The sequence below is a fragment of the Pseudopipra pipra genome, chromosome Z (assembly GCF_036250125.1).
Source record: "Pseudopipra pipra isolate bDixPip1 chromosome Z, bDixPip1.hap1, whole genome shotgun sequence".
Lineage (NCBI taxonomy): Eukaryota > Metazoa > Chordata > Aves > Passeriformes > Pipridae > Pseudopipra > Pseudopipra pipra.
The window spans coordinates 68,432,637-68,459,316 of record NC_087581.1 but is presented as its reverse complement, the minus strand read 5'-3'; the positions used below and the strand labels follow the sequence as shown (position 1 = coordinate 68,459,316).

Sequence of the window (26,680 nt, the reverse complement as noted above, 5' to 3'; positions counted from 1 at the left end):
CTAAAATTGGCAGGAATATGAAGGAAAGAGAAACTCAGTTACTTATTCCAGACTTGTATGAAGCACTGGGGCACATTCTTCCCCAAAACCTCACCTTCTGTAATGTCCAGGCCACTTGCTCACCTCTAACAATTAGTGAATTTTCCTTGATCATCCTTTTTGACTTTCACAGAGAAACCTAACCTGTCATTCCCCAGGAACTTACTCATCACCATCTGAGGTTCAGTCAGCTCTGGTCTCTCATAAACCAGATGTCCGAAAATCTCTGTTTCTCTTCAACAGTCAACTGTACTGCAGAGTTTCATAAACGAGTACTTCCTTGGCATTTTTTTTTATAGATGGGGGAAAAAAACTCCAAACCCACCACAAAACCAAACCCGGTGGTTTGAAACAACTAACCACCAAATCAGCTGCTACAGAAATACAAAGTTTTGTGGCTGTGTTACAGTCCCTGCTCAGGTTACAGAGTAACTGCAAACCCAGCTAAACGTCCATTATATTTTGGCTGCTCTTGGAGTGACAGTGTAACCTGAAGACGTTTTTGGACCAACCTCCAAACATTAAAACAACATAAAGTAATTCTTAGCATAAAATCATAGAATCGTAGAATGGTTTGGGTTGGAAGGGGGTACTGAAGATAATCTTGTTCCAACTCCCCTGCCGTGGGCAGAGACATCTTTCATTTAGACCAGGTTGCTCAGCGTCCCATCCAAGACGGCCTTGAAGACCTCCAGGGACGGATATATCAACCGATTAGGTTTATACTGTATCATCCTCGACTTCGCCGGTGGAATTTTGTCTCTCGAGACTCAAGCGCTGCTTAAATACAGAGAAAAACAAGCAGGCGGAAATACAAGTTTCTGGTCAGAAACGGGGCCGAGAGCGGCGGGCGGGCCAGAACAGCGGGGCAGTGACACACGGACGGCACAGCGGGGACAGGACCGGGGACAGGACCAAAGCCAGGGCCCGCAGCCGACCCGCACAGCCCGGGCGCTCCGGGGGCGCTCCCTCGGCCGCGCCGGCCCCGGCCCTTTGTTCGCCCGCCGCGGGGGCAGCGCTCGGGCGGAGCAAGGCCTCGCCGCGGGCACCCCCGGAGCGACAAGACAGGGCACGGACAAGGCGAGGCCGGTCCCCCGGGGCCCCGCAGAGCCCGGCTCGGGGCGGGCTCCGGGGCGCGGCGCCTCTCCAGCCGCAGCGGGGCGGCGGCGGGGCGGGAGGCGCCCGGCGCCGCGTCCCTGCGACAGGGCCCAGCGCAGCGCGGGCGGGAGCGCGGCACTCACCCAGGTGAGGAGGCTCTCGCCCAGCTCGGCGCGCTCCAGGCTCTCCACGTTGAACATGGCGGGGCTGCGGGGCCGCGGCCGGGTCGGTACCGCCGCTCCCGCCCCGCCCCGTCCCGGGCCGGGCGGTGGCGCCCACACGTCACCGCGCCCTGACGGGGCCCGGCCGCGCGCCTGCGCACGGCGGCCGCGGGGCGGGGCGGGGTCGCGGCGCGACCCGGCGGCGGCGGCGAGCGGGGCGGGGCCGGGCCGGGCCGGCGGCGAGCGGAGCTGAGGTACCGCGGGGGGCTGCGGGGCCCGCCGGCCGCCCCCTGAGCCCGGCCGGGGCACCGGCGGGACGGAGAGGGGGGCGCGGCCCGCTCCCCTCGGCTGCGGGCCCGCCGCGGCACCTCGTGCGCCGCCAGCAGGGCTGCGGGAGGAGAGCTCGGCGCCCTTCCCTCCCCCCGGCTGTGTGTGTGCCCTCGGCTGCGGGCGCGGAGGAGCTGGTTGGGGCAGGGTCCGGCGGGGCTGGGAGCGTGGGCTTGTGAGGGTGCTGCACCCACAGCGTCCTCCTGTGAGCGTGCTGTGGCTCGGCGTGTGGGTGGAGCGGCCCCTACGAGGTTTTATTCTCTTTCTGGAGCAGGAAATGACCCTGCACCCACGGAGGTTCTCCTGCTAGTGAAAGGGGCAGCCTCTGCAAGGTTTTCCTCTCTTCTTGTAGTCGAAAACAGCTTTGCACCCACAGACATCAGACATTCTTCTTTTAGTATCTAGTGTGGCTTGGCTCGAGGAAGGAGTGGCCTCTACGAGGTTTTCCTCTCTTTTTTGGAGTAGATGTTGACTTACTTTCAACAGAACTTGGCTCTAGTAAAAATTAAAGAAGAGAAAAGCTTCCAGTATCTGAAGGGAGCCTACAGGGAAGCTGGAAAGGGACTCTTCACCAGGAGCAGTAGTGATAGGGCAAGCAGTAATGGGTACAAACTGAAAGAGGGGAAATTTAGGTAAGATATCAGGAAGAAATATTTTGTCGTAAGTGTGGTGAGACAGTGGAACCGATTGCCCAAGGAGGCTGTGGGTGTCCCAGCCCTGGGGGTGTTCAAGGCCAGGTTGGATAAGGCCTTGAGCAACCTGGTCTAGTGAGAGGTGTCCCTGCTCATGACAGACAGGGTTGGGACTAGGTCGTCTTTAAGGTCCCTTCCAACCCTTAACATTCTAATATTCTATGCTTAGCACTAGCTCCAAATGGTGACTAGGAAGAATTTCTTCACAGAAAGAATGATTAGACATTGGAATGGGCTGCCCAGGGAGATGGTGGTGTCACCATCCCTGGAGGTGTTTAAGGAAAGACTGGACATGGCACTCAGTGCCACGGTCTGGTTGACACGGTGGAGTTTGGTCATAGGTTGGGCTTGATGATCTCAGAGGTCTTTTCCAGCCTAATTGATTATGTGTGATTCTTCAGGTTATGCAGTTAATTTTTAATCTCAAAGACAAGGGAGTCTCTCTGTGGCCAGAGAGCTCCTGCTTCCTCACTGTGCCCTGGCCAGAGGAGCTCTCCACCGTGCCGTGAAGGGGTCACCTGAAGAGTTTGAGAAACTCTTTCTCGGTAGTCAGTTAAATTCTGGCCCGTCTGAAGTTTGCAATGACAGTGTGTGACATCATGATAAGTTCTGCAGTTCCCTATCAGTTAACAACTGGCCTGACATGCAACAACATGGAGTACCAGGCACAGTGCACTGATAACAGCTGAGAATTGGATAAACAGCCAAGAAAGGAAGGGTTGCAAATGTAGAAGCTGCCACTTTTTCCTCTGTTTCTCAGAGTTCTTCCATTAAATAAATTAGTAGCGTGGACAAAATCTGAGTGCTCCCTTTTTGTCAGCCTATTTTGAACTAAAATATGTTGTAGAAGCCATGAAAACTTTCAAGTCTTCCCACTAAAGTACCATCTGACTGATCTCATTGTATAACATGCCGTTTAAAATCGTTATAAATCAAATCTGTCTGTGTTTAAAGGTGGCTTTCACATTTGGGAATGAGTTTTAAAGTCTTAGAAAGCTGCACAACTGTAACGTTCCATTATAAGTTTTAATGTGTACTTTGAGCAATATGCTTGGTACTTTTGACAAACAGTGATTACACAGGTATTTTTCACTAAGGTTTCCTGCCATATCTTCCTTTAGATCCCGTTTCCCACTGCTTTGCTTGTTGCCGTGAGGTGTAGCTTGTATTTTGTTGACACAATCAAATACAGTAATTCTTTTTTGTCTTGCTGCCTATTTTACATGTGAGTTTGTATATGCCAGTGTTGCCTTCTACGATAAGGAATTCTTGGGCACTTTTCCTGGAAGAGATTTGAAGCCTCTACATTCTTAGCTGAAGTATTACCGTATTTCAGTAAACATTATTATAATTAAGTGACAATATTTTCTTCTTCTTCCTGCCTGATCAGGGAAGTCAGATATCCAAAATGAAGGCATTGTCAGGCTCTTCCTCATGCTCCTATCTGCATATGGATTCAGGTCCACCCTCTGGTTTGTTTACAACTCTATACCTTTTGGTATGTTTTAGCCTTAAAAAGCAGTGCAAGACTTTGTTGGGAATCATTTTAACAGGTCATGCATCACCCAGACAGATACTCAAAGTAATAATGCTATACAGGCCATTGAATTTGTCTTTTTTGCTTCAAGCCATCCATGTGGTTTCAAGCTCATGAAAAAAATATTTTGAGACTTTTTGTTTTCTCAATAGAATTTCCCTTACTGCATTGCATCTGGAATTCGTGTCTGCATTATTTTTAACTTGCAAAGCATGATTCCATCAGCAAAATAGAATATCTCTTTTTTTCTTCTTTCTTCTTTTCTCTTCAGGAAAAAATGTGCCTCAGAGACTGCTGACCTCAGACCTTGCAGAAACCTGCTTTACCAGGCAAGTGCCTCAGTTGGTCAGTTCTTAAGGTAGAATGAACAAAACCATTTTTTGCCTTCTGAAATTGCTCTTGCCCTCTTTTGGCAAGACTCTTTAGGCTGTTTCCTTTCTCTTTTGCAAAGAGCATGCATGCACATGAATGTACAGTCCTGAAAGCAAAGATGGTTCACGGTGAAGATGTAACTGAATATTATATACAGCTGAGTGTGGCTGTAATTTCATTGTACCAGTCGAGCTGATTTGTAACTCATAACAATCATGCATTAACATACTGCATGAAACCCTAGTAGGATGATCCCAAGTCAGTTTTAGCAATTTTCTCACAGAATGTATCTTCTGTTATATGTTGCTATATTTGATTTTTTTTTTTTTTTAATTTCCCTTAGTAAATGTGCCCTTTGGATTTCTCCTCCTGATTTTTAAACTGTATGGAGATACTTAATATTAGAGATTGTTGTGTATGCTTTATTCAAGTAAGACTGTGCTCACAAAAATGAAAAGCTAATAAATTCTCTTTCCTTAGAACCGTTTCTTTGGAGTACACAGTCCATCATTTCCATTGTTTCTGGTTTATAGTGCTATATTTGCTTACGTCGCTATTTCGAAGTCCAACTTCAGTACACTGAAGAACCTGTATAAAATGTATCATCTCAGGATTTAGGCCAGTAAACTGATCTAGGATTTGGGCCAGTAAACTCATAGAGTCTTCAATACTTTTACTGTTAATCATGCTTATTTCATACCTGCTGTTGTTAACTCTTTCTGAATGCAGTGTGGGTGTATCTTTGAGCTCTTATAGAAAGAGAGCATAAATAACTGTAAGATCCAGTTTGCTGGGTCAAATCCATTCACAGAGTCCTGTTCTCAACCACATGCAGTGGCCGTGACCTGTTACTAACCTGAAGCAGAAAGTGATTGGGTAACATCTGATGGGAGGGATCTCAATTATTGCCCTACAGATAAGAATTTGTCTTTATTGTGGGAACTTTTGTCTATTTTTCCCTGAAATGAAATATGCTAAGTTTATGCCTTAGATATTTCAATATAAGCTAATATGTGTTCAGGAGGCGGATTACAGAACATGCTCTGTTTTAGTATGTTTAAATTCTTCGAAGCTGATTCGTGTTATCTAAAACAGGCCAATCTTATTAGAAACATGTTGATACAAATTAAGCCAATTTTTTATTTATTTGTTTCTCATACCGTGGAAGAAAATTTTGAGGATTTAAAGTCTTTTTGTTCTTGAGAAAGCGTGACTCACAATATTTTATTAGTTGGAGATGAATTATCTTCTCCCGGAAAACACATGATCTCTACAAATTAAGCAGCATTTTTAAGGGGCAGAGATGATGTTTTTGCTAATAAAAGACAACAAAATGGCAAAAGGAATTGCAAGTTCTTATTTGCACACTAGCCCACCTTCACTGCCTTAACTTCATAATTTTTTCAAGTACTGATGGTGGCTGCCAGTACTGCATCAAGAGGAAGACACTCAAAATAAAACTGAAATAAGTGAAAAAAACCCAAATCCCATTGTTCCATCCCGTTCACTCCCAGCCTGTCCCCAAAAGGACATATTGTTATAGAGGTTACTTTTCTGATTTTGAGCAAATTGTACCATACCCTCAAAGCCAATACAGTACAGTTAATAACGTGTAGGTTAATAAAGTTAATAACTTGTATCTCACAGCAGTATTGCTTGTGTGTTACCTCACTGTTAATTTCTCAGACATCAAGAGAGCCTCTTATTTCTTTTTCACTACACTTGCACATTCCTTTGGTAGTGGGTTCTAAAACTCTCCGTGGTTTTGAGAGTATATTAGCATATGGTACTTCCCTGATAAACTTGGAAAAGTTCGAATCCTTCAGAAAACTCTGGGAATACTGTCACTTTGGATAGCTGACAACAGGTATTTAACATATCATGGTAAACACTGTGTGGTTTTAATTTCTTTATGAGCCGTAGCATGGGATATCGTAGCTGTGCTGTCTGTTAACATTGAAAATTTTAATAATACTTTTCAAATCTGTAAAATTAAGAACTAATACATCCACAGTAGTGCATTTCCTCACGCTCTGACATTTCCATGGGATCTGTATGAGTTTCCAAGAATGAAAGACGTTGTACCTGCGGTATTGCTTACAATGGTTCTCCTTTTTTTGCTTAAACCTGCATGCACTGTTCATACATAGCCACAGAGGGAAAAATGTAACTTTTGAAAGGTATATAGATTATTATTTGAAATGTAACTAAATTAATGTTACGTTGTGTCAGTGATCACTCAGTTTGAGAGTAGACAAGATGGTTTTCTGTTCAGAGGGTTAGTTTCTGACAGTTTTTGCAAACAAAACTGCGTGATTTTGCAAACAGCAAATTACATTCCTTTCTATTGCCAAGCATTTTGTGGGCAGTTCAGTCTGAGATTGTTTACATTCTGTAGCTATCAGGAATCCTAATGCAGATAAACCTGATCCCAGTCTACGTACTGTGCTGCAATGTCAAGCTGTAACGTAGCTATCCCAAGTGGAATGGAGGAGTAATTTCTTGTCTTTTTTTCTCTTTCTATATTGTTTCACTTCAAGCAAGTGCCAATAATCTGAGGATAAGATGAAATAAAACTGGAAATTAAGTTTTAGGCCTCTTTATTGCTGTTTTTAATGTAGGAAAAAGGCCCAACATTTTTGTCAGTTTTTTTAAACTTTGCAAGTGATACTTTTAACATTCTGAAGTTGATAGTACGAATTCCGGTTCTGATGTGAGTGTTGTTGGATGTGGCTTGGTTTTCGTCACCTAATTGGAACACAGGGCAGAATTGAGCTTTCATTTAAGAAAGCCATCCTTGTTAAATGGCTAAAAAGAGAAAAAGTCTTAAGTATAACCAATATATGGTTTTTTTTGAATTAATATATACCTATGGTATGTAGGTTTTTATGATAAAGTCTGATTCTGGAAGTCTTCTCTGACATACAGTCTTTATGAATGCCGGTTGAAGACTGAAGCATGTTCATTACTTTATTTAAGAATTAAATCACCCATATCTTGCTTATTAGTTGTACCACCTGAAAGAGCACCTCTGCTAAACACAAGCACTCTGAGGCAAGATTCCTCAGCAGCTATTTTAGTACTGTTACCTAGCCTACCACGCATGCAAACTGCTGCAGACGTCTTCACGGGCTGTTGTGGTTGCACCTTAAAAAACATGAACTGCAAGCTTGCAGTTCTAGATGTTTTGTTTGAAAACATTCAAAACAAACTTGAAATCAGAAAATTCCTTCCTCCTTCAGGCAGACATTTTTTTCTAATAGTTTATTTTAACGTTGTTTTTTCTTGTAGCCACTGCTTTTTTAACATGCTAACTCAAGAGATAACTGGAGGAGGAGGAGATTGTTACTGTCTCTACTGAGGCTTGAATTCAGAGAAAGTATGTATTGGTCTTTTGAATTGATACCCTTCTGTTTGTAGTTCCTAGTCTACACAATTCACGTCAGCTCTCCTGTGCAATGATCTGATTCAGAAAAAGCACTAGAGATAATGAGGAAAATATGCTCAGCACTTGTTTGGCTGTCCAGAAGCAGCAAGCAAGTTAAAATATGAACAAAATGAGCCTTTAGCATTGATAGCTTGTCTTCTCTAGAATTCAGTGATAGAAGCAGCTGGGAGTGAGACTGAGGCAGGGATTCTGCTCCCGGCTCTATACATCTTTGCAGTGTTCATACACAAGTGAAGAGGAAGTGTCTGAGGGAGTGGCGTCTTATGTAGCGAGAAAGACTTTGCAAGAATTCCTGTTGGACACTATGTTTGTGTGAAAATGGCTCTTGTAAAATCATATATGTTGCAAAGTGAAGGGGCGAAGTAGATACAAATAACTGGCATTATGTGCAAGAAGGGAGAGAAGGTGAGGATCTGTGTGTTTCTTTTTCGGGTTCTGCTGGTAACTTTTGCACTGTAGTTTGGTATTTCAAGAAAAGTGCATGAGCAGAAATGAAGGCAGGCAGATGTAGTGAGTGATATTAATGGCAGGCAGATAAGGATTAAAAGTATTGTTGCAAGGAATATACAGAGAGGGAGAGAGAGCTCCAGGGTGGATGTCTTGAAGGCTGTTCAGGGAAACTGAGTTAAGTTAGTGTGATATTGACAATATGTATGTTGGTTTCAAAGTGCACCAAGCAAAGGAAACCTTTCAGGTGTTAGCTAAGTCATCTATATCTCTGCCACAGTGTGTATTTCTGAAAAAAAAAAAAAAGAAAAAGAAAATTTTTTCATACTTCATGGGATGTAGTTGTTCTTGGCATGTTGGTCTATTCTAACAGAACTAATGGAGGACAATGGAGGGATTAACACATACCAGTTCCCTGGCATTTACTTCTGATTTTGTTCTGAGTGGTCAACCCAGAAATTACGATGTGACGCTGTAAAAATTAGTGGAGTGGCGATGGTACTTAAGGAGAGAAAACATAAGAACTGAAGACACTAGAATGCACAGTTGTGGAAAATGACTGTCCCAGAATGGTGTATTGCAAGAGAGAGAATCCTCCTAAGGATTGGATGTGCAAAGAAATTAAGTATGCAGCTTGGGAATGCTGAGCTGGGGAGGCATCACAGCGTCTAGTACAAATCCTCAGCACCAGGGAATTGCTGCTCAGAAAACTTACACAATATCTCCTTGTAGTTTAAGCCTCATGGCTTTAACTATAGGAATATAATTGTGTAATTAGCTATGCAGAGAAATGCTGTAACTCCTCGTGTAGGCTGATGCTCCCATGTAAGACCTTTCCACAGAGATCTGGTCTTTTATTCATTAGTATATACGAAACTTGTCTTAATACTGACCTACTTCAAACACGCCTGTTGATGAGTCACTGGTGTCCCACCTTCGGGAGAAGTTACTCTTTCCAAATACTAAATGACATTTCAGTAGTTAGACTATGACACAGTTGCTTATGGAAAGCTGTAATTAGCAAAAACTTATGACTGTAGTTACAGAAATAATAGTCTCAGTTCAGACTGGGACGCTTACGATAACTTAGTTTATTGTTTCACTTCATATATGCTTCATTATTCCATTTTAGTTTTCACAGTGAAAACCCAAAAATATGACAATTAAAGGAATCTCCCCTTCACTCTCTATGAGTTTGCTCTGCTCTCATGGTGCTTTATTATGCTGTACCACTTACCCTTTTTAACAATGCTGTTAGAATGTATCAGCTTTTCTTGTGTTGCTGCTACAAGAGGGCAGCCCCCACAAACTTAAGGAACCATGGGAAAAAAGCTCCACTGCTCATATTAGAGAAAATCTGAAGGGTGAGGCTAGCTGTCTTATGGAAAAGATGACACTTTCATATTAGCCATTGACTGGCATGTTGAAGTATTGCCAGGGTAGTCATTCCAGGTATCCACTAAAATCCTGATGACTTGTTATTTCATTTCAGTTTTGCAATTAATTCAGGGCCAGAGGGTGTCTGGTGATGTTTGCTACACAGCAAAGTTTAAATTAAAAAATGACACATGGGCCGTGAAGTGTAGAGAAACACTGATGAAAGCTTTCAAGCTTAAGGCAAACACACTGGACTGGGAAATAGAGCAAATGATACCTGTCTTACCTGCCTTCAGAAACTGATACTGGGATTTGATGTCAACTCCATATGAAAAATGCTTCAATTGTGTATGGGTATAGCTTCAGTGTGACTTTTTATGTCATTCACCCTTATGATTTCATAATATTCACAGTTGTTGTTTATTTCACTGTGATTGCAACAGGAATGATGTAGCAGTGTGTTGGAAACTTATTTTATTTTGCAGGTCTCCAGCTGTAGGTTAGTGATGTAGGTTAATAAATGTCAGCATCTGCCAGTCATTCTGATGGCTACATATGTGAAATTAATATAAAACAAATGAGTCTGATTAGGAAAGCCTGATAATACTCTTTTTTTTTTTTTTTTAGTTCTCCACATCTTTCCAGCTGAAGAATAGTAAAGCACAGATAAGACAGACAAAGTATAATATGCATTGGGTGATTCCTGTGTATGCAAATGGGCATTAAACACTAAAAACAGATAAACCCCAAATATTCTTTTTTCTTTATTCACTAAGTAGTGAAAATTAGGTTTCTGTGTTGGCGTAGCCTAGCAGGAATTATGTGATGTGTAATAACTAAAATGCTTGATAATGCAGAGTCATTATAAATTTTTTAAATAAACTCTCCTTAGAATATGTCCGATTCAGTAATGACCTATCCCTATGCAATTTATTTTGTAAAGATTCCCAGGTAAACTGAGAGTTTGTTGTTTTTTTTTTTTAAATCTTTAAACCACAACACAGTCATTTAAGATCTGTTCGCTACTGCACAAGGCCTCTACAGCAAGCTCAGTGTTAAGTAAAAATAGATCCATTCCTTCTTCCTTTACAGTTTTTCCCCCAGCAATGACTATTCTGTCGTTTCAGGAATTTGTTGTGTATATGAATAGATGAGTATATATATTGTTTGTAACTATGTTTATAATGTATGTGTGCACACGTATGTCTTAATATTTATGTATATGTATGTATTTCTTTTTCCATTTTAGAGCTGTGATGGCCAGTCACCAAGCAGAAGTTCAGAGTTTGAAGCTAGATAATGATTCAGTTATAGAAGGAATAAGTGACCAGGTACTGGTGGCAGTTGTGCTCAGTTTCACTTTCATTGCTGCTCTGGTATATACGCTTTTAAGGTGAGAATATGTTGACAGGAATTAATCAGCATACCTGCATTTGTAAAATTCTAACTTTCTCGACAAATTTTTGCATTGGTACATAAAAACTGACTTTTTGACATTAAGGAAGTGTTTGTTTGATCGCTTACTCTCTTTCGTGGTTTAACTCACGGTTAGAATGAAATGATGCATTTCTCAAAAGTGGAGTTTAACTCTTCCTTATCTTCAGGTGATCAAACTGAATAATGTTCATCATTCCTTAAAACTGAAAGTGGCTGAATTCACTGTCTGTATGGCTACTGTGTCGTATTTGGTTACAAAGTACAGATTTGTCAACAGTGACTCCAAAATTGAAGTGGGGTATAATCCTACAATGTATGTTCTAGACACAGTCTCCTTCCAAAAAAAAAAAGAAGCCAAACCCAAAAACTTCAAACAAATTGACTGATTTGTTTATAGATGAATATGCTGTTAGAACAGTGGGCTTTAATATGCTTTTCATAAATCAAAACACTAAATTCAGAATTCAATAACTCTTAATGGTCAAGTCATCAAAGCTTATTTTCATTTCAGAGTTTTTCTTTGCAATCTAGCAAATATCTTAGCCTATGTGTTTTGGGAAAATGAGTCTGAGCTTCAGATTGGCTTCTTTTTGTTTTTATGGATGTCTGTAGACTTTTGAAAACAGAGTAGTTTTCACAACCAAGAGAACTCAATTTTAGTGACACACTGGCATTACAAAATTTACTGAGGAGGATATGTCCATAGGAGAAATATTAGAGGGGTAGGAGTTGCTCGAGAGCAACCTAGAAAAGAAACTAGAAATGGGAAAGCTTGATTGGACTGCAAGGCAGTGCTGCTGTTCAGGACCAGGAGACCACAAAGGAATCTTAGCAGAAACATATTCTCTTCACCTTGCCTTTTTTCCCCAAAACTGTTCCAGTTACTCAGATTGCTTCAAGATGACCTCTTTTACCTCTGCTCTCTAATGACTTCTCTATCCATTATGTTGGCATTTTTGGCATTTGTGACTTGAATTGTCTTTAGTTTAAAAATTAAGTTTAAAATATTAAAAAAGTAACACTTTGTTTTTGAACTTTATTAAGTAAGTTAGGAACATGAAAAAAAGAAGGGAGGGTCAGCAGTGGGCAAGAGTAGCAGGAGTTCAGTCAGAACTGGAGTTCAGGGAGGCGATACATCAATGATGAAAAGTTACTTGGAGAGGGAGATAAGGGCTAATTACTAACTACCTCTGCAGTGTAATGACCTAGGTAAAAGGTTTGTCTGTGGATCCTGCTGCATACTTCAGTGGTTTATTTTCTGGAGGGGCAAACAAACTCAGACACAAAGCTTCCAGTCTGGAAGCTTGTTTACTTCTGCATTGTATGAGCCTTGTCCAGTGACAGGACTCGAGGAAATTGCCTGAAGCCGAGTCAGGGGAGGTTTAGATTAGGTACCAGGAAAAAGTTTTTCTCCCAGAGGGTGATTGGGCACTGGAACGGGCTCCCCAGGGAACTGGTCCCAGCACCAAACCTGACAGAGTTCAAGAAGCACTCTTGAACTCTTGGTGTGATTCTTGGGATTCTGCGTAGGGCCAGAGGTTGGACTTGATGATCCTTGTGAGTCCCTTCCAGCTCATTGTATGCTATGATTCTGTGATGACTGACAGTCTTACCAGCATCCTCTTACCTCTCTGCTCTGCCTTCTGGTACCTTCTGAAATTGCCTGTATTCAGCAGCACTTTTTCTCTACCTCCTTTGTGTTGTCACCATCAAAATCTGCACAGTATGGTAGAAAAGCTGTACAGTAAAAAAGCTATAGTACTTTTAATTTATTTAGCACAAAGTGGGGGAGAAGAAGGGTATTTTGTTCTTCTTATCTTGTTATCTTAGGCATTACAATGGTCTGTGTGATCCTTATACTGTGTCCATTAGCCCAGTCTCTTTGCCACCCATATTTCTGTACACTACATCTGAAATACTGAAGTTGGGTAGGAACAGGTCCTGGGTAAGAATACATGAAAGAATGCTTAGGGTAATGAGCAGTTGCAGGAACAGAATAAAAAGGAAAAGTAGGTGAGTACCTGTTGCAGTAGATCTTAGGAGGCAGAAGCAGAATATGGAAAGAACTGTTAAGGGACATGGTTACTGTACTTGTTTCCAGCACTGAGAACTCAATGAAACATCACATCAAGGCATGAGCGGAAGGTGTTCGTGCTTCTGGCAGAGAAACTTACTATCCATAATTAACATGTGTAGCAAGTTGCAGATGTTTAGTTCAGGTACTATATGATACTTTTGTAAAGCCTGTATGTTTTTGAATTATGAATTTTGATAAAATGAAGCCAGATTTCTTTCCATCATCTTTAAAACCGGTGAGTAGGTTGTCACATTACAAGTGAGATTGTAAAAATTCAGACTAGTCAACGAGAGAGAGAGACAAGGGAGACTTACCCTTTAATTCTCTACTAGGGATTTCCTGTTTGTCCCAGATGACTTACCTACTCCATGTTTATGGATCTGCAGGTTTAGACCTTTTAACTCATTTTTCTATCCCATCATATGGTTTGATTATAAGATGAAGTCAATATTTTCAGCAGAAGTGAGATCTTAATCCTTGAAAATTGACAGTGGCCATCACTGCACAGCGATGCACCAGTCCCTAAGTACTGTCCCTAACTTTCCTTGTGTGACACTGCACACTGTATGAGTAGGCAGCCTTCCTCCTTCCAATAATAGTATTTCTGTGGGTTCCTCTGTGGTACATCATACAATCTTTCCACATCATGGGACTTTTTTCCTCAAGTTTTGGAGTACTAGCACTCCGCAGTGGGGAAGTAAAAAGCCTTTGCATCTGACTTCATTTCTTTCTGGCTTGTGTTTGATAATACCTTCAGTTACATAGCAGCATACTGGTTTTCATTTATTTAATTTATCTTCTCACTCTAATTACATGACAGGAGTTATGAGTTCGATGTGTCTCGAGCTGTGCCTGTACCTTCCTGAATATTGCACAGTGTTTTGCTACCTCATCATCTTATGCATAAGTGACAGTATATGCTATACCTCTACAGCTGTACAAATGCTCTCATCTACTCAGCACAGCATGTGATACCAGGGTAAAGTCATATAAATTAACATTTTAGCAGCAAATTTGCAATTAGTCGTTTGTGGAGAAATCAAATTAAACTGGCTTATAATTCACATCTTCTACTCTTGTGTGAATTGAATTGAATTTCCATATGTATCAAAAGTTCTGGCAAACTGAAGTTTGTAGCATCTAAACAAGAAGATACTTTTATACATATAACATGTATGACAGACAACATCCACAAAATCTGACTCATGGAGACCCAGGGTGGGTAAGAAGAGTTTTAATAGAGCCTTCTCTTTATACAACTTTCATACATGTCATCCACATTAATGTTAAATACATTCACTCTTTACAGATAGCCATGAAGGTATTAGTATGAAAAATATGGGGCTTGTCTATTCCTCCTTGAAGAAAGAATGAAGTAGATAAAATGTTAAACATAGCAGTAATGCAGTATTGTGATGGCCCACATTAAATGAAGGAAAATATTGCAGAAGCTCCTAGAGCCATTGAGGAAATGATGTAATAGAACTGTGACCAAAAAATGTCCTAAAAATTCAGCCAGTCCAGCCCTCATCTTTTACAGAGGATCAGCTTGCCTAGATATCACTGGAAGCATTGCAACATGTTGGGTTTTTTTAGCTTCTAGTCAAGGATAGATCACAATACCCTGAAGTAATCTTCTCTTGTTTTGTACACTTAGTGGTTAAAAATGGTTTTCCATGAGCCTTAGATAACTGTGGGAAATAATTGCTCATATCTATAGAATGAAAGCCTTATCCTGTCCCCTTTTCTCTCCATGAACAGTCTTCTATATAGACTGGCATTTCTTCTTTCTTTAGTGTTTAAAAAATGTGGGCAATAGTTCTTATTCTCTTCTGAACTTCCTCCATCTTCTCTATATGTTTTTATGCATTTAGCACAAAATGGAGAACAGAATCCAGCTGAGACCTCAACAGTGATGAGCAGAATGTACCACCATTGAAATCCATATGAATAAATAAAGCATAAAAATTGTTGTCAGCATATTTTTTTAATTCCAATTCAGTTCCCATTGTGCTTTTGAATTTCAAATTTGTAATATATCCATCCTTCTTTCTTCAGTGAGTCCCTTCCCTATGATTCCTCTTGGCATCTCCAACCTGTCGTTTTCTTGCCTGTAGAGTCTTTCTTTTTTAAAAAAAGAGTGATTTTAAAAGAATGATTTCTTTTTATATCCAGTCTGCTGATAGTTACATAAATTCAACATTCTAAATCTAAGAGTTTGTCTACCCTTTCTTATGTAAATGTTATGTAGCAGATAAAATTGAAATAGTTAGGAGGTTTCAACTCTATAACTTAGGCAGTAAGTGAAAAAATAATAAATCTATGAGTAAACCAACAAGTAAAAAACTAGCAGTGGAGACATAATTGAAAATTATTTCTTCTTTTAATATAAAAGCTTTCAAGCAACTTCAGTTTTTGTAGGTTTATGGTTTAATTGTTTTTCAGATTCAGATCTAGTTTTAACAGGATTTAATGATTGATTGTGGAGTCTGTCTGAAAAATCTGGCTGCTTTACAGCTTTAAATGTTCAAAGTAACTTTAGGATTCAGAATAAATGTCCTGTTTCCTTAATTATTTGTGTACTTCCTTTAAAGTCCTTTAAAGCAGGAAAGAATGATTTTTTTTTGCCCTTTGTTCAAGTTTCATATTTTTTTCCAGTGACTTATTTCTCAGCGTTGGGTCACAGTGGTTTTTTTATTGCTTGTGTTTCCTTTCACAGAAATGAACATCAGAACATACATCCAGAAAATCAAGAGCTAGTGCGAGCTCTTCGTCAGCAGCTTCAAACGGAGCAGGTGCTGTGCTGAGCGTTGCCATCATTCTGGTCTCTGATGTGGGGTAGTGTAGACTTCTCTGAGGTTCTGGAAGAAGCTGGTTATAGAAGCTTACTTACTGTGCAGGGGCATCTTTGAAATTCCTCAAGTAATGAGATAACATAGGCTTTCTTAATTAAAACTAATTATTTGGCTGGTTCTTTTTCTCAAACAAGTTTTTGCCACAAGGTGGAGTATGTTGGATGATGCTGTGTGCTTTCCTGCAGTGCTCCTGGGAACTCAGTGGTAAAGGAAAGGAAATCTGGAGTACAGTTGCCGAGGCAGGAGAGGGCTTAGTTATTTAGACTGATAAAACAGTGTGTAGCAGAACAATGGCACAGCAGCAAGAGCCAAGCAACAAAGAGTGACAGAAACTTTTTTACCAAAGCCGTTAGTAACAGGATAGGGGGCAATGGTTTCAAACCGAAAGATAGGTTTAGATGGGACATAAGGGAGAAATTCTTTAGTCTTAGGGTGGTGAGGCACTGGAACAGGTTGCCCAAAGAAGTTATGGATGTTTCATCCCTGGAAGTGTTCAAGGCTAGGTTGGACATGGCATGGAGCAACCTAGTCTAATGAAAGGTGTCCCTGCCCCTGGCAGAAGGCTTGGAACTGGGTGATCTTTAAAGGTCCTTCCAGTTCAGACCATTCCTTGATTCTATGACTGCATCTGGTTCTGACAGGTAGAGTCTAGGCCAAGTTACTGGAAATTTCTGAGTACCAGCCCCAGAGTGAAAAGCCATTCCTCTGGAGAATGTTGAGAAGAGTCTTTTGCTGTGATACTTCTTGAAATAATGATAGTGCATATTTATGGGGAAGACAAATACAGCAAGATGAGGAGAAAAACTATTTCATGACAGTGACTTACACAAGCTGGTGTCTGTGCTTGGGCTTGAAAACACTAAATGCTGCAGCTGGTAAGCAGCAGTTAAGTTACCTGGTTCTGGACAGATCTACTGTCTAGGATAATGAAATAACAATATAGATCTGAGGTTGTTATTCATGCTTCAGCATATCTAGCCTAACTCAATGTGAAGAACCAAGGAGGTTCTTTCTTTGTGGTCTTCAACCGTGAAGCACACACTTATATAACAGATGAAGGGAAAATAATGGGCTGGTCACAAGAAGAACTTGCTTAGTGAATCAGTGCATTTAAGTGGGTTTGATTTTTGCGTTTAAATATATTTCTCCTTCCTTTCACATAGCTCTGTGTGTTTGACTTGTAGTAAATGAATGCTAATTTATTATTATTTTAAACCCAGTAGACTTATATAAAAATAGTATCTCTTAACACTTTGCATTTCTCTGCTGTTCCTGCAGGATGCCTCTGCTGGTGACCGACATCGCTTTTATACAGACATGTCCTGTCCAGTCTGTTTGCAGCAGGCTACGTTTCCTATAGAAACAAACTGCGGGCATCTCTTCTGTGGTAAGCAAGAAAAACTCCCAAGTTGCAAAGATAAAACCAGAACAGGAATACAGACTTTTGGCACAAGTACAGGCACCCTAATTCAAAGCTTTGTTTGCTTTTAACTGGCTTTTAGTCTGCATTAGAAATATTTTTTTTTTTTATAAATAGATGAGAAAACACATTTGTTAATAAACAGTCACTTTGAGAGTGTGCTTCACTTTTTTTCTATGCTATCAGGACTTCAAATGTGGTTAATTCTAAAGTGTCAAAGAGTATAATTTTTTTCCATTGCAGTAAACAGCTGAAGAGACTGAAAAACATTTGGAAATGTGCTATTTAGGAAAACTGGTTTAGAAAGAGTAAAACATTCTGCTTGATATTATTTTTATCTCAGAGAATATTTTTTTTCTTGGAAGTCCTGAAGAATTAAGACCAAGTTCACAATGATTAAAGCGTTTGCCTTTTTGGTTGGTTGTTTGTTTTTTTTTTTGTGTGGCCCTGCTATTCAAATTTATATGTAAACATCCTACACAGCATTTTGCTTCCTGTCCTTCAGGTTCCCAGTAGGATTTTTTCACGGCATTCATCTAGTTTTATGGAGCATATAGTGCATACCATGCCTAGTTGTTTAAATGAAAAAATGTACAAGTTTGGAGAACAGTTAAAAGTACTCACATTTCGATATATTTCTTCATCTGTTGAAACTCTGGTGATACAGCCAAGTTTTTAGGATAAATTTTACATCTCCTGACATTTTTGTGACTTTTACATTTTGAACTGGCAAAAATTTTAATTATCTGTTTTTTAATGACTAAAAAATTTGCTTTGTTTTCAGGAAGTAATACCTTAAAATTAATGATTCAGTTGAATCCTGTTCAGGATTTTTCTCATTAATAGCATTGAATTTGAATATTTTGGTTCTTGGCACCTTCAGTGAATGCTGTGTACAAAATTACATAAGAAAACGTAGATTTAACCTAACTGCTAATACACTTCTGTTGCTTTCCTTGGTGTGTAACGTATTGTTTCAGGCAATGAGTTTTTTCAGCTCAGAAGTTTAAATGTCTGTAACTTGCTTTCATCAGGTTCCTGCATTATTGCCTACTGGAGGTATGGCTCATGGCTCGGTGCCATCCGTTGTCCAATCTGCAGGCAGACGGTAATATTTTAAGAAGTTGTGAACCTGACAATTTGGCTATCTAGTACAGCTTGCCTCAAGGCACTTACATGTGAACCTCAGCAGTGAGGCTGACAGATGAAGAAGTCTGAGAAACTGACTTAATAGAGAGATATGTAAAGACATCAATAGTGGACATTCAGTTTTTCTGAACTTTTTGCTTTCCCAAACAGCTCAAAAAATATGGATTGTTTCTGCAACTCAAATATAAGTAAACAGCGCTAAGTCAGACATTTTTCTGTAAAAGAGTATATGAAAACAGAAAATTGTGGGATTTTAACTATGATCCTTTCATGCTTTCTGTTTGGGATCTAATAAAACTTCTTTACCAGAACTTGCATCTGAAAGGCCTGGCTGTTCTGGAAGACTGCCAGTAGGCAGTACACTACTGGTTTCTGAGAAGTACCCTCTCCCTTCCTTCTCTCCCTACCAAAAAAACCTATCCATGTCAATTTCTTATTTTGTCCCTATTTTTAGCTTGTATGTATTATTAATTTGAGCTTTGTAGAGCAAGCATTAACTTACTTCCTACGCGACTTACTTATATTGTCAGTTTGAAATATGTTCCTGCAACTCATTAACTCTTTCTTAGGATCTCTTGAGTCTCTGATAGTGTATGTTTTAACAAAAGTACATCTTTATTTTATCAGTGCACAAACTACAAAGCTACTAACCTATGATGAATTGTATAACTTGCTTCTTGCCCTTACCCCTCCATTATATCCTGCTTTGATTGTGTTTTTCAGCAGGACAAATGACTGTAAGAACACAGATGAAGGAAAGAATAATAGGTATGACTGGAGGAAGAAGGTGTAGGTTTAGAGTGTAGTCAGTGAGGAAAAAGACACAAAAGCTAAAAGTGAGGAAGGGGGAAAGTGATTTTTATAGTGTCTTTCCTTACATCTATATTCATTTACCTTCCTCTGAGCAACAGATAAATTAGGTGGTACTGCTTGCATGGTTATGTATTCATTCTCACCCTAATTTATAAATGAGGAGGGGAAGTATGTACACATGAACAACATGAGTCATACAGAAGGTTTGTGGCAGGGCTAAGAGTTGAATGTAGATCTGCTCATGCTGTCATCTGCTAAACATGACTGCCACACAGATTCAAGATATATGTGAATATTGTGTGCAGTTTGGGACACCACAATACAAGAAGGATATGAAGCTGTTAGAGAGTGTCCAAAGGAGGGCAATGAACATGGTGAAGGGCCTTGAGGGGAAGCCATGTGAGGAGCAGCTGAGGGCACTTGGTGTGTTCAGCTGGAGAAGAGGAGACTGAGGGGAAACCTCAGTTGCAGTTACAACTTCCTAGTGAGGGGAAGAGGAGGGGCAGGCACTGATCTCTGCTCTGTGGTGACCAGTGACAGGAGTTGAAGGAATGGCCTGAAGTTGTGTCAGGGGAGGTTTAGGTTGGATATCAGGAAGAGGTTCTTCCCCCAGAAGGTGGTTGGGCACTGTACAGGCTCCCCTGGGAAGTGGTCACAGCACCAAGCCTGACAGAGTTCAAGGAAGGTTTGGATGATACTCTCAGGCACAAAGTGTGACTCTTGGGGATGGATCTGTGCAGGGCTGAGTAGGAGTTGTCATACTGTGATTCTGTGAATATGACCTTCCATATTGCTCTGTGTTTGCATGAAAGTTAACCCAAGAACAGAGCAGAATTCCCTGTGCTTAATGAAGAGCTGTTCATTTATTATTCTGTATTATTCTCCTTTATCTTGGTATGAATACTCATATGCAAAAATGTAAGTTTTGCTGCTTGTTTGTTGACATGCAAGGCCATTCTAACAATAGAAAAAGAAAGGCCTCCTTGATTGCTTTATTTGATTTTCAGCTTAAGAAACAAAATTAGATTAATTTGGTAAATTGACTTTGTTCTCATAATCATCTGCCCCACTTATGAAAGATAAAGCATTTAGGTGTTTAGAAAAAATATCTGTATGCCTCTTTTGAAAGGAAGGTTCTTGGGCTTTTTTTTTTTTACAATCTCTTTAAAAATTAATATTCTGCAAAGAACTGTAAGCAATTAATTAGTTAAAACTTAATAGCGGTATCCATGTTAGTTTATTTAGTTTCAGTTTATTCTCTTATTAAATATTAAACTAAACCAAAGTTTGTTCTGTGTAGTTAACTGAAGATGACTGTTCTCATTTATGGTTCACAATGCATTTAAAAAACAGTTGCACGTGTAACATAACCCCCCTCTTGTGCCTAGGTAACGTTGTTTTTACCACTCTTTGGTGAAGATCAGCAGGGTGCAAACCAAGTGTTTCAAGATGTTAGTGATTACAATCGGAGATTCTCTGGACAGCCCAGATCTGTAAGTTTTGGGTAAATTTGGGCAGAAGTCAGTGGTTTTAGGAGAGATTAAAAGCATTTTTTTTATGATTTTTCCCCCCTTCCTTATTTGTTTTGCCCTGGAGTATGGATTTTCTCTTCATGATGCCTGGGTCTCAGGCAAGTTTTCTTTTTTTAGGAAATTCACATTTATATAGTTAGGTCAAACCCAAGACCTCAAAGTTATTAATTTGTAATTTGTGGAAATGTACAGAAACTTGCATTTTTGTTGTGAGTGAGAACTGCTAGTAAGCCTTGAGTTCCCTGGTCATGTGTTAAGCTGCTTTTTAGATATGAGTCATTATTTTGAAAGGATCAATAATTATTAAAAATACTTACTGAAATACATGACCTGCAAGTAAGAATATTCATTTGATTGATCTCTTTACATTGATTAGAAAAGGTTCTACTCTGCGCCTTTCTTCTTCAGATTTCAAGCTATATGCTGTCTTGACTTTTTAATTTTCCTCACAGATTATACTGCAGTCTTTATGCTCCTCTCTGAGTGATGAAAACAGGATTTTTTTTTCTATAAACAGCTAAACAGTTCTACAAACTTTTGAATGTCAGCCTTGTGAGCCTGTCTTCTGTGTGTGTGCTGATTCGCAAGGTGGAAGGAACACGCACACATACTAGTAACTCCCTGCTTGTCTGCATTTGTCCATTGGATTTGGATATAGTGAGAAAACATCAGCAAGAAAAATTTACAGTCCAAAGAGACAGAAGAGTTTAGGGGGTTTTTTTCATGTTCTAAACCACAAAGCAGTTATGCTTTTGATCCAGAATAGTTTGAGACTACCTTTCAGGCTCCATTAGACCTCTCTGTGGGCTCTGTGTCTAGTCCCCAGTAACTCGTCTGACAGCTCATCAGAAGTCTGCACTAAAGCCCTAATTAGACTAGATAAATTGTCTTTGATTTATACACAGTGTTTTGCCTTCACCACACACAAAATTCCTTTCTCGAAAACCTTTTCAGCCTTGGCAATAACTCATTTTAATGGAGTTTAATGGCCCTGTGTAGAAACTGTGAACAGTAGAAAGGAACAGGTTTAAAAAAATGTGAAAGTTCACCCCTTTCTCCTCTTCACAACCAAAACCCAAATATTTTCTACTGAGCAGTCCCTCACTAATGTGTCAGAATCATAATAGAAAAATAGAAAGGAGCCAGGAATGGATTAAAGGTTCTTTAGTATATTTGTTTTCCTCCAGTAGTCATTGCTTTTCCTTCATAGCAGATGCCAATGTATTTCCTAGTGATGTATGTTTTATATTATACAATAACACAGTTTGACTATTTATTAAAAGCATATATATTCCAAATCTGCTGTATTACCCCACAAAACTAAATCGTTAAGTCTTTTCTTACTGGTTTTTGTTTTAATTGCTATAAACTAAAAGTTTCTAATCTGTAATGTAGTAATAGAAACTTCAATTTAGCGTGGATGTGTTGCTAAAGCCAAATATTAACTTTTGGTTTCTTTATAGATTATGGAAAGAATTATGGATCTGCCCACTTTGCTGCGACATGCTTTCAGGGAGATGTTTTCTGTTGGGGGCCTCTTCTGGATGTTTCGCATCAGAATATTCCTCTGCTTAATTGGGGCCTTGCTCTACCTGGCTTCACCTCTGGATTTTCTTCCTGAAGCACTCTTCGGAATTCTGGGTTTCTTGGATGATTTCTTTGTCATTTTTCTTCTGCTGATATATATCTCTATCATGTACCGAGAGGTGGTGACACAACGTCTGAACAGATGAGGTGGACGAAAATGGCCCGAAAGCAGAGGCAGTTGTGGAATGTTTTAAAAAGAGAACTGTAATGTAAGTATGATATGGCAAGGTGCCTGTGTACAATTTTAGTAGTAACAGTTTCTTAGCTGGTTGGCTCATATAAGTATGAAGGGTTGATACGTGGTGATGCTTAACTGGAATCTTTAATTTGTGCGTTACATATGCTTCATAAGGAGGAGATTAGTTTTATTGTGTTGTAATAAACTACCTTCATCTACTTCCACCTGATGAACAGCTGTATCTAATCAAAGCAGGAAACACCTCTTTGGTGTGTTGTGGTTTGTGAAAATAAAATTCTAGTATAGGACTTCAAACAGTAAGTCCATTTGAGTGATCTAAACAAATGTAAGAAAATTCAGAAATTCTTCACAGTACAGTTGTCATGGCTAAATTGTTCGATGTCTTACTGTTGTGGGGTAGAGTTTTTTGAAATAAAAGTAGCTTTGTGTGTCTCTGTGGAAGAAGAAACCCAAAGACTGCATTACAATTATCACCCCGCAGTTTGCTGTTGTCCAGATGCTTCACAAAAGCAAGGGTGACACCTCAGTGTTGCTTGAACTGCACTGTGTACAGTTGCATGCAACTCATACCATTTTGGTTTTGTATTTGGGTATGTACACAAGGTATCTGATCTACATTTTCTTTTCTGGTTGGTTGACTTGGATGTGGATAGAAGGGGTTCTGAATTACCTTGAAAAATATCTGTGATAAGGGACCACAAAAAAATCCTGGAAATGTTTTTAAAAATACCAGGGTATTAATCATCCCTAAAGCTGATCTTTTTTTTTTTTTTTTTATGTTGAATTTGAGCACAGGCTATCATAGTAATTTGAAAATACTTTCATTTTAAGCAGGGAACGCCACTAGAAAGGTCCAGGATGTGACAGATCAATGTATTTTTTAGCTAGAAGAATGATGATTGCAATTTTATTTTAACTTCCTGAGTACTTGAAAGACAGTGAATTGACAGATGATTCTTAGCGTGTTTACATATATGAGACTTACAATGAAAGGGACCTTTTCTCAATTTCAGTGTTTTCCCCGTGCAGGTGTCTTTCCACACTTAGGCATGTGCAGGAAGATGATAGAGCTGGAACCTGAGGTGTCAGTGGTTGGGTGTGGAGATTGTCCTTCAGTGTCAGTGTTTTAAATGACATTCATTTAAAACAAAATTCTCTGATTCTTCATTTGAAAACTTACTTTTGAAAATCCAGAGACATTTTACAAATTAACTGGAAAGCTAAATTTTTCTTTATTGCTGTTTGTTAGAGATGGGCAAGAAGAGAAAAGGGAAGTGCAACAAGGGTAGGAGGAGGACAGCTAGGCAGAAAATTACATTTTTGGAAGCAAGTGCTGTTGGCTTTTGCAAACTCACTGTTCTTGAGCTTCTTGGTTGAGCTTTTCCCATTTTGTTGGCACTGCTAATGTATGGTGATGGTTTAGTGGCTACCTCAGTTAAAAGTCATTAAAGTATTATTGAGTAAGCATAGGATATTTTTAAGCTGTTAGGTACATTTACAAAGCAAGATAGTGGTCTAGGATGTTAGGTAAGACAAGATTTCACAGTTTTGCTGGAAGTATTGTTTTGGGGGTTTTTTTGTTTTCCTGAGAAATCCAGCTGAGGGCAAACCCAAAAAATTTATTTTTAATTGAGTAAATTTAACTCCCCCTTTTCTCCTGGAGTTTAACTTGTAGGTCTGTTTAGAGAAGAGTGTGAACTGCTGTTGTACAATAACTGGAGTCCATTCACAGAATTTGTTGATCTAATATCTCCTCCATACTTTTACCCTATGATTGTGTTTATCATTTTCCCGTGGTTTTCTAAATCCAGTGTGGATATAGATGCACATGAACCTGCTTGCTGATTTGTGTTCTTTGAGCTTCCCAATCCCACACGCTACTGTGAAGTTCATGCGGAAATATGCATCCAGTCCAAGGGGTCTGCTCCTGAAGAGCAGACCTTCTGGGGTACCTGAAATCATACACAAACCACATCTGAATGCCTACATGAAGTTTCCCCATGTTCCTTTTCTTCAGTACATTTCTGATGGCCAGAAAGGTTTCACTCAGAGGCTTCTGCTTACTTTTGAATATTGGGTAACACTGTAAGCTTAAATTCAACACATTAAATGCTTGACAGAATTAGGACCATCCTTCTTTTCCACCAATACGCGTGCTTGCTTGTGGATACTCTTTTTTTGGTCCTGCAAGCTGGTGACAAGCAGTATTATGACTTGCTCAGGCCTTTTTGTGTAATGTGAAGATGCATCTGTCCTGCAGCGTCTGGCTGCTGCTCCTTTACACAAATCTGAAATAGCTGTAAATTAGCTATCTTGGGCACTTATCTTGAACTTAACCTAAGCTCTAGAGCTCCCAAGAAGCTGAAGATTAAAACATGAGCGTGTGTTATTCCTGAACTGTGTGCTGCCAAGTTGTTCTGGCAGCAGTGTTAAAGGTAAGGGCTAGAGCTGAGCCCTGGCTTCAGGATGTGAATAAAATATGTGTTGCTGTGTGCTTGGTTTTGTCTCCTGGGATGGGGTAGGCATGTCACTTGCGGGGGAAGAAAAAAATGGAAAACTATATCAGGAAGAGGTACGGAAATAAAATACAGTCCTTAAAAGATGACAGTGTCACCAAAAAACTCTGTGAAATACATGATTGTTCCAGCAATATTAACAGGGAGGAAAACAGAAGTTATATTTAATAGCTCTTACACAGTAACTTGTAGCATCTTGAGGCCTAATGGTCATCGCTGTACAGAGCGATCCGTTTCTGTGCTGTTCGTGTGCCACACCAGTGATGTCTGTGAGGAGCAGGCAGAACGGTGTGGTTTGGGGATACAATTTTGCTGTAAGTTTCATAGAACTGTAGCAGTATGTTACACTAGATTTTTAAGACAAAAGGATATAAGACTACTTGTTGTTACTTTTAATGATAATAAATTGCTGTTAAAGTAAGAGATTCTCTTGTATTATTTTATTGACTTTCTGGCTCCAATATTTTTTTATTTCCCCTTTTTTCCACTTCCCTGGGCTAAAGTTGTCAGTGTGGCATCCCACCCTTAAGGGAAAGGGAGCACTCAAGATTCATAGGTGCTCATGGTTGAAAGGAATGACAAAAATCAGAGGGTCTGCAAAAGCTTACAAGGTTTTATTAGTAGATTACACACTTTGCATGGAAATTGGTGTGTTAGTCCTGGACCTACTATAAAAGTAGGTTGTGGGTTTTGAAGAGTGGGGTAGGGTGAAAGGGAACAGAGAGGTGAATTAAAGAGGGGCAGAGAGAAAGAAAGGGGGAGGGAAAGACAGATCACCAGTCCTGGCTCCAGCATCAAGCCAGCTGGGGTGTCCTGGGGGTGACTGTGCACCTGGGCTCAGTGTGGGTACCTTTTATAGATAAATTTATCTGCCTTGGAGATAAATTTCTCACTTTCTGTGCAAATTAGTATTTATACACAGTCTATTCTCCTAGACCTTCCGAAATGGGTTGGAGGGCTTTGGGGATCTTTGGATCTTGGAGGTCTTGATCCACCCCTACAGCCCCTGCCCATTCTCAACCTCATTCCTGCACTCACACTGTGCTATGTTGTGTTTATCTCCAGGAGCCAGAACAAGGAAGTTTGTCCCAGAAATGTGCTGCCCTACCTCCATATGGCCCTTTCTCCAGCCACATCCTGTTCTTTCTCACAGTGTGTTGTCACCAACAATCCTTGTGTGTAATTACCAGCAATCCACGGTTGGCCCCACAGCCTGTTGGTGTTTGAGGCATACACATTAACCTCCTTGTCTTCTAGGCCTCTGCAGGCAGTAACTCCTCTGCAGTCTTGATCAACTCTCGACTTGATGTCTGTGGACAGAGTGTTCAGAGATAACTGAGTGGTTTTCATCTTTATGATTGCCATTATAAAGATTATGAAATTTCCAAGATCTTAGTCCCGAAAGTATATTGTACATGGGATGTCCTTCCCTGAGCAGTACCTTCAGATCCGTGGGCACTAAGCTTTTGGGATGATAAACCAGTACAAATGAGCAGTTAGCACCTTCACAGAACAATCCTGAGCAAAAAAAAAAAAGATGTAAAGCCAAGTGGATGAGAATGTAAGGAAACAGCAAATAGTCTCTGTAGGTTTACAG

General features: G+C 40.1%; 2 protein-coding genes across 9 annotated transcripts in view; one reads left to right on the top strand and one right to left on the bottom strand.

Moving 5' to 3' along the window:
* The window catches only part of HOOK3 (hook microtubule tethering protein 3), an 83,212-nt gene extending 81,452 nt beyond the window's left edge, over positions 1 to 1,760 (bottom strand). For 2 of the 4 annotated variants that reach the window (XM_064642053.1, XM_064642052.1), the window contains exon 1: positions 1,281 to 1,443. In XM_064642053.1, the coding sequence (XP_064498123.1) occupies positions 1,281 to 1,337 (57 nt within the window). In that variant the 5' untranslated portion in view covers positions 1,338 to 1,443. Of the gene's footprint in view, positions 1 to 1,280 lie in introns of all 4 variants that reach the window. The other 2 variants (XM_064642054.1, XM_064642051.1) reach the window with 2 other exon arrangements.
* On the top strand, positions 1,477 to 25,504 carry RNF170 (ring finger protein 170). 5 transcript variants are annotated; one of them, XM_064642067.1, is made up of 8 exons: positions 1,477 to 1,552; positions 4,126 to 4,183; positions 10,748 to 10,829; positions 15,732 to 15,807; positions 17,146 to 17,254; positions 18,322 to 18,395; positions 20,638 to 20,742; positions 22,245 to 25,504. In XM_064642067.1, the coding sequence occupies exons 5-8, from the start codon at positions 17,185 to 17,187 to the stop codon at positions 22,512 to 22,514; spliced, it is 519 nt and encodes a 172-aa protein (XP_064498137.1). In that variant the 5' UTR covers positions 1,477 to 1,552; positions 4,126 to 4,183; positions 10,748 to 10,829; positions 15,732 to 15,807; positions 17,146 to 17,184; the 3' UTR covers positions 22,515 to 25,504. The 5 variants fall into 5 exon arrangements, with proteins under 5 accessions (XP_064498137.1, XP_064498133.1, XP_064498134.1 ...); XM_064642063.1 differs by having other exon boundaries at positions 10,748 to 10,891; XM_064642064.1 differs by having other exon boundaries at positions 1,483 to 1,552; positions 4,126 to 4,212; positions 10,748 to 10,891.
* Positions 25,505 to 26,680: the final 1,176 nt, after the last annotated feature.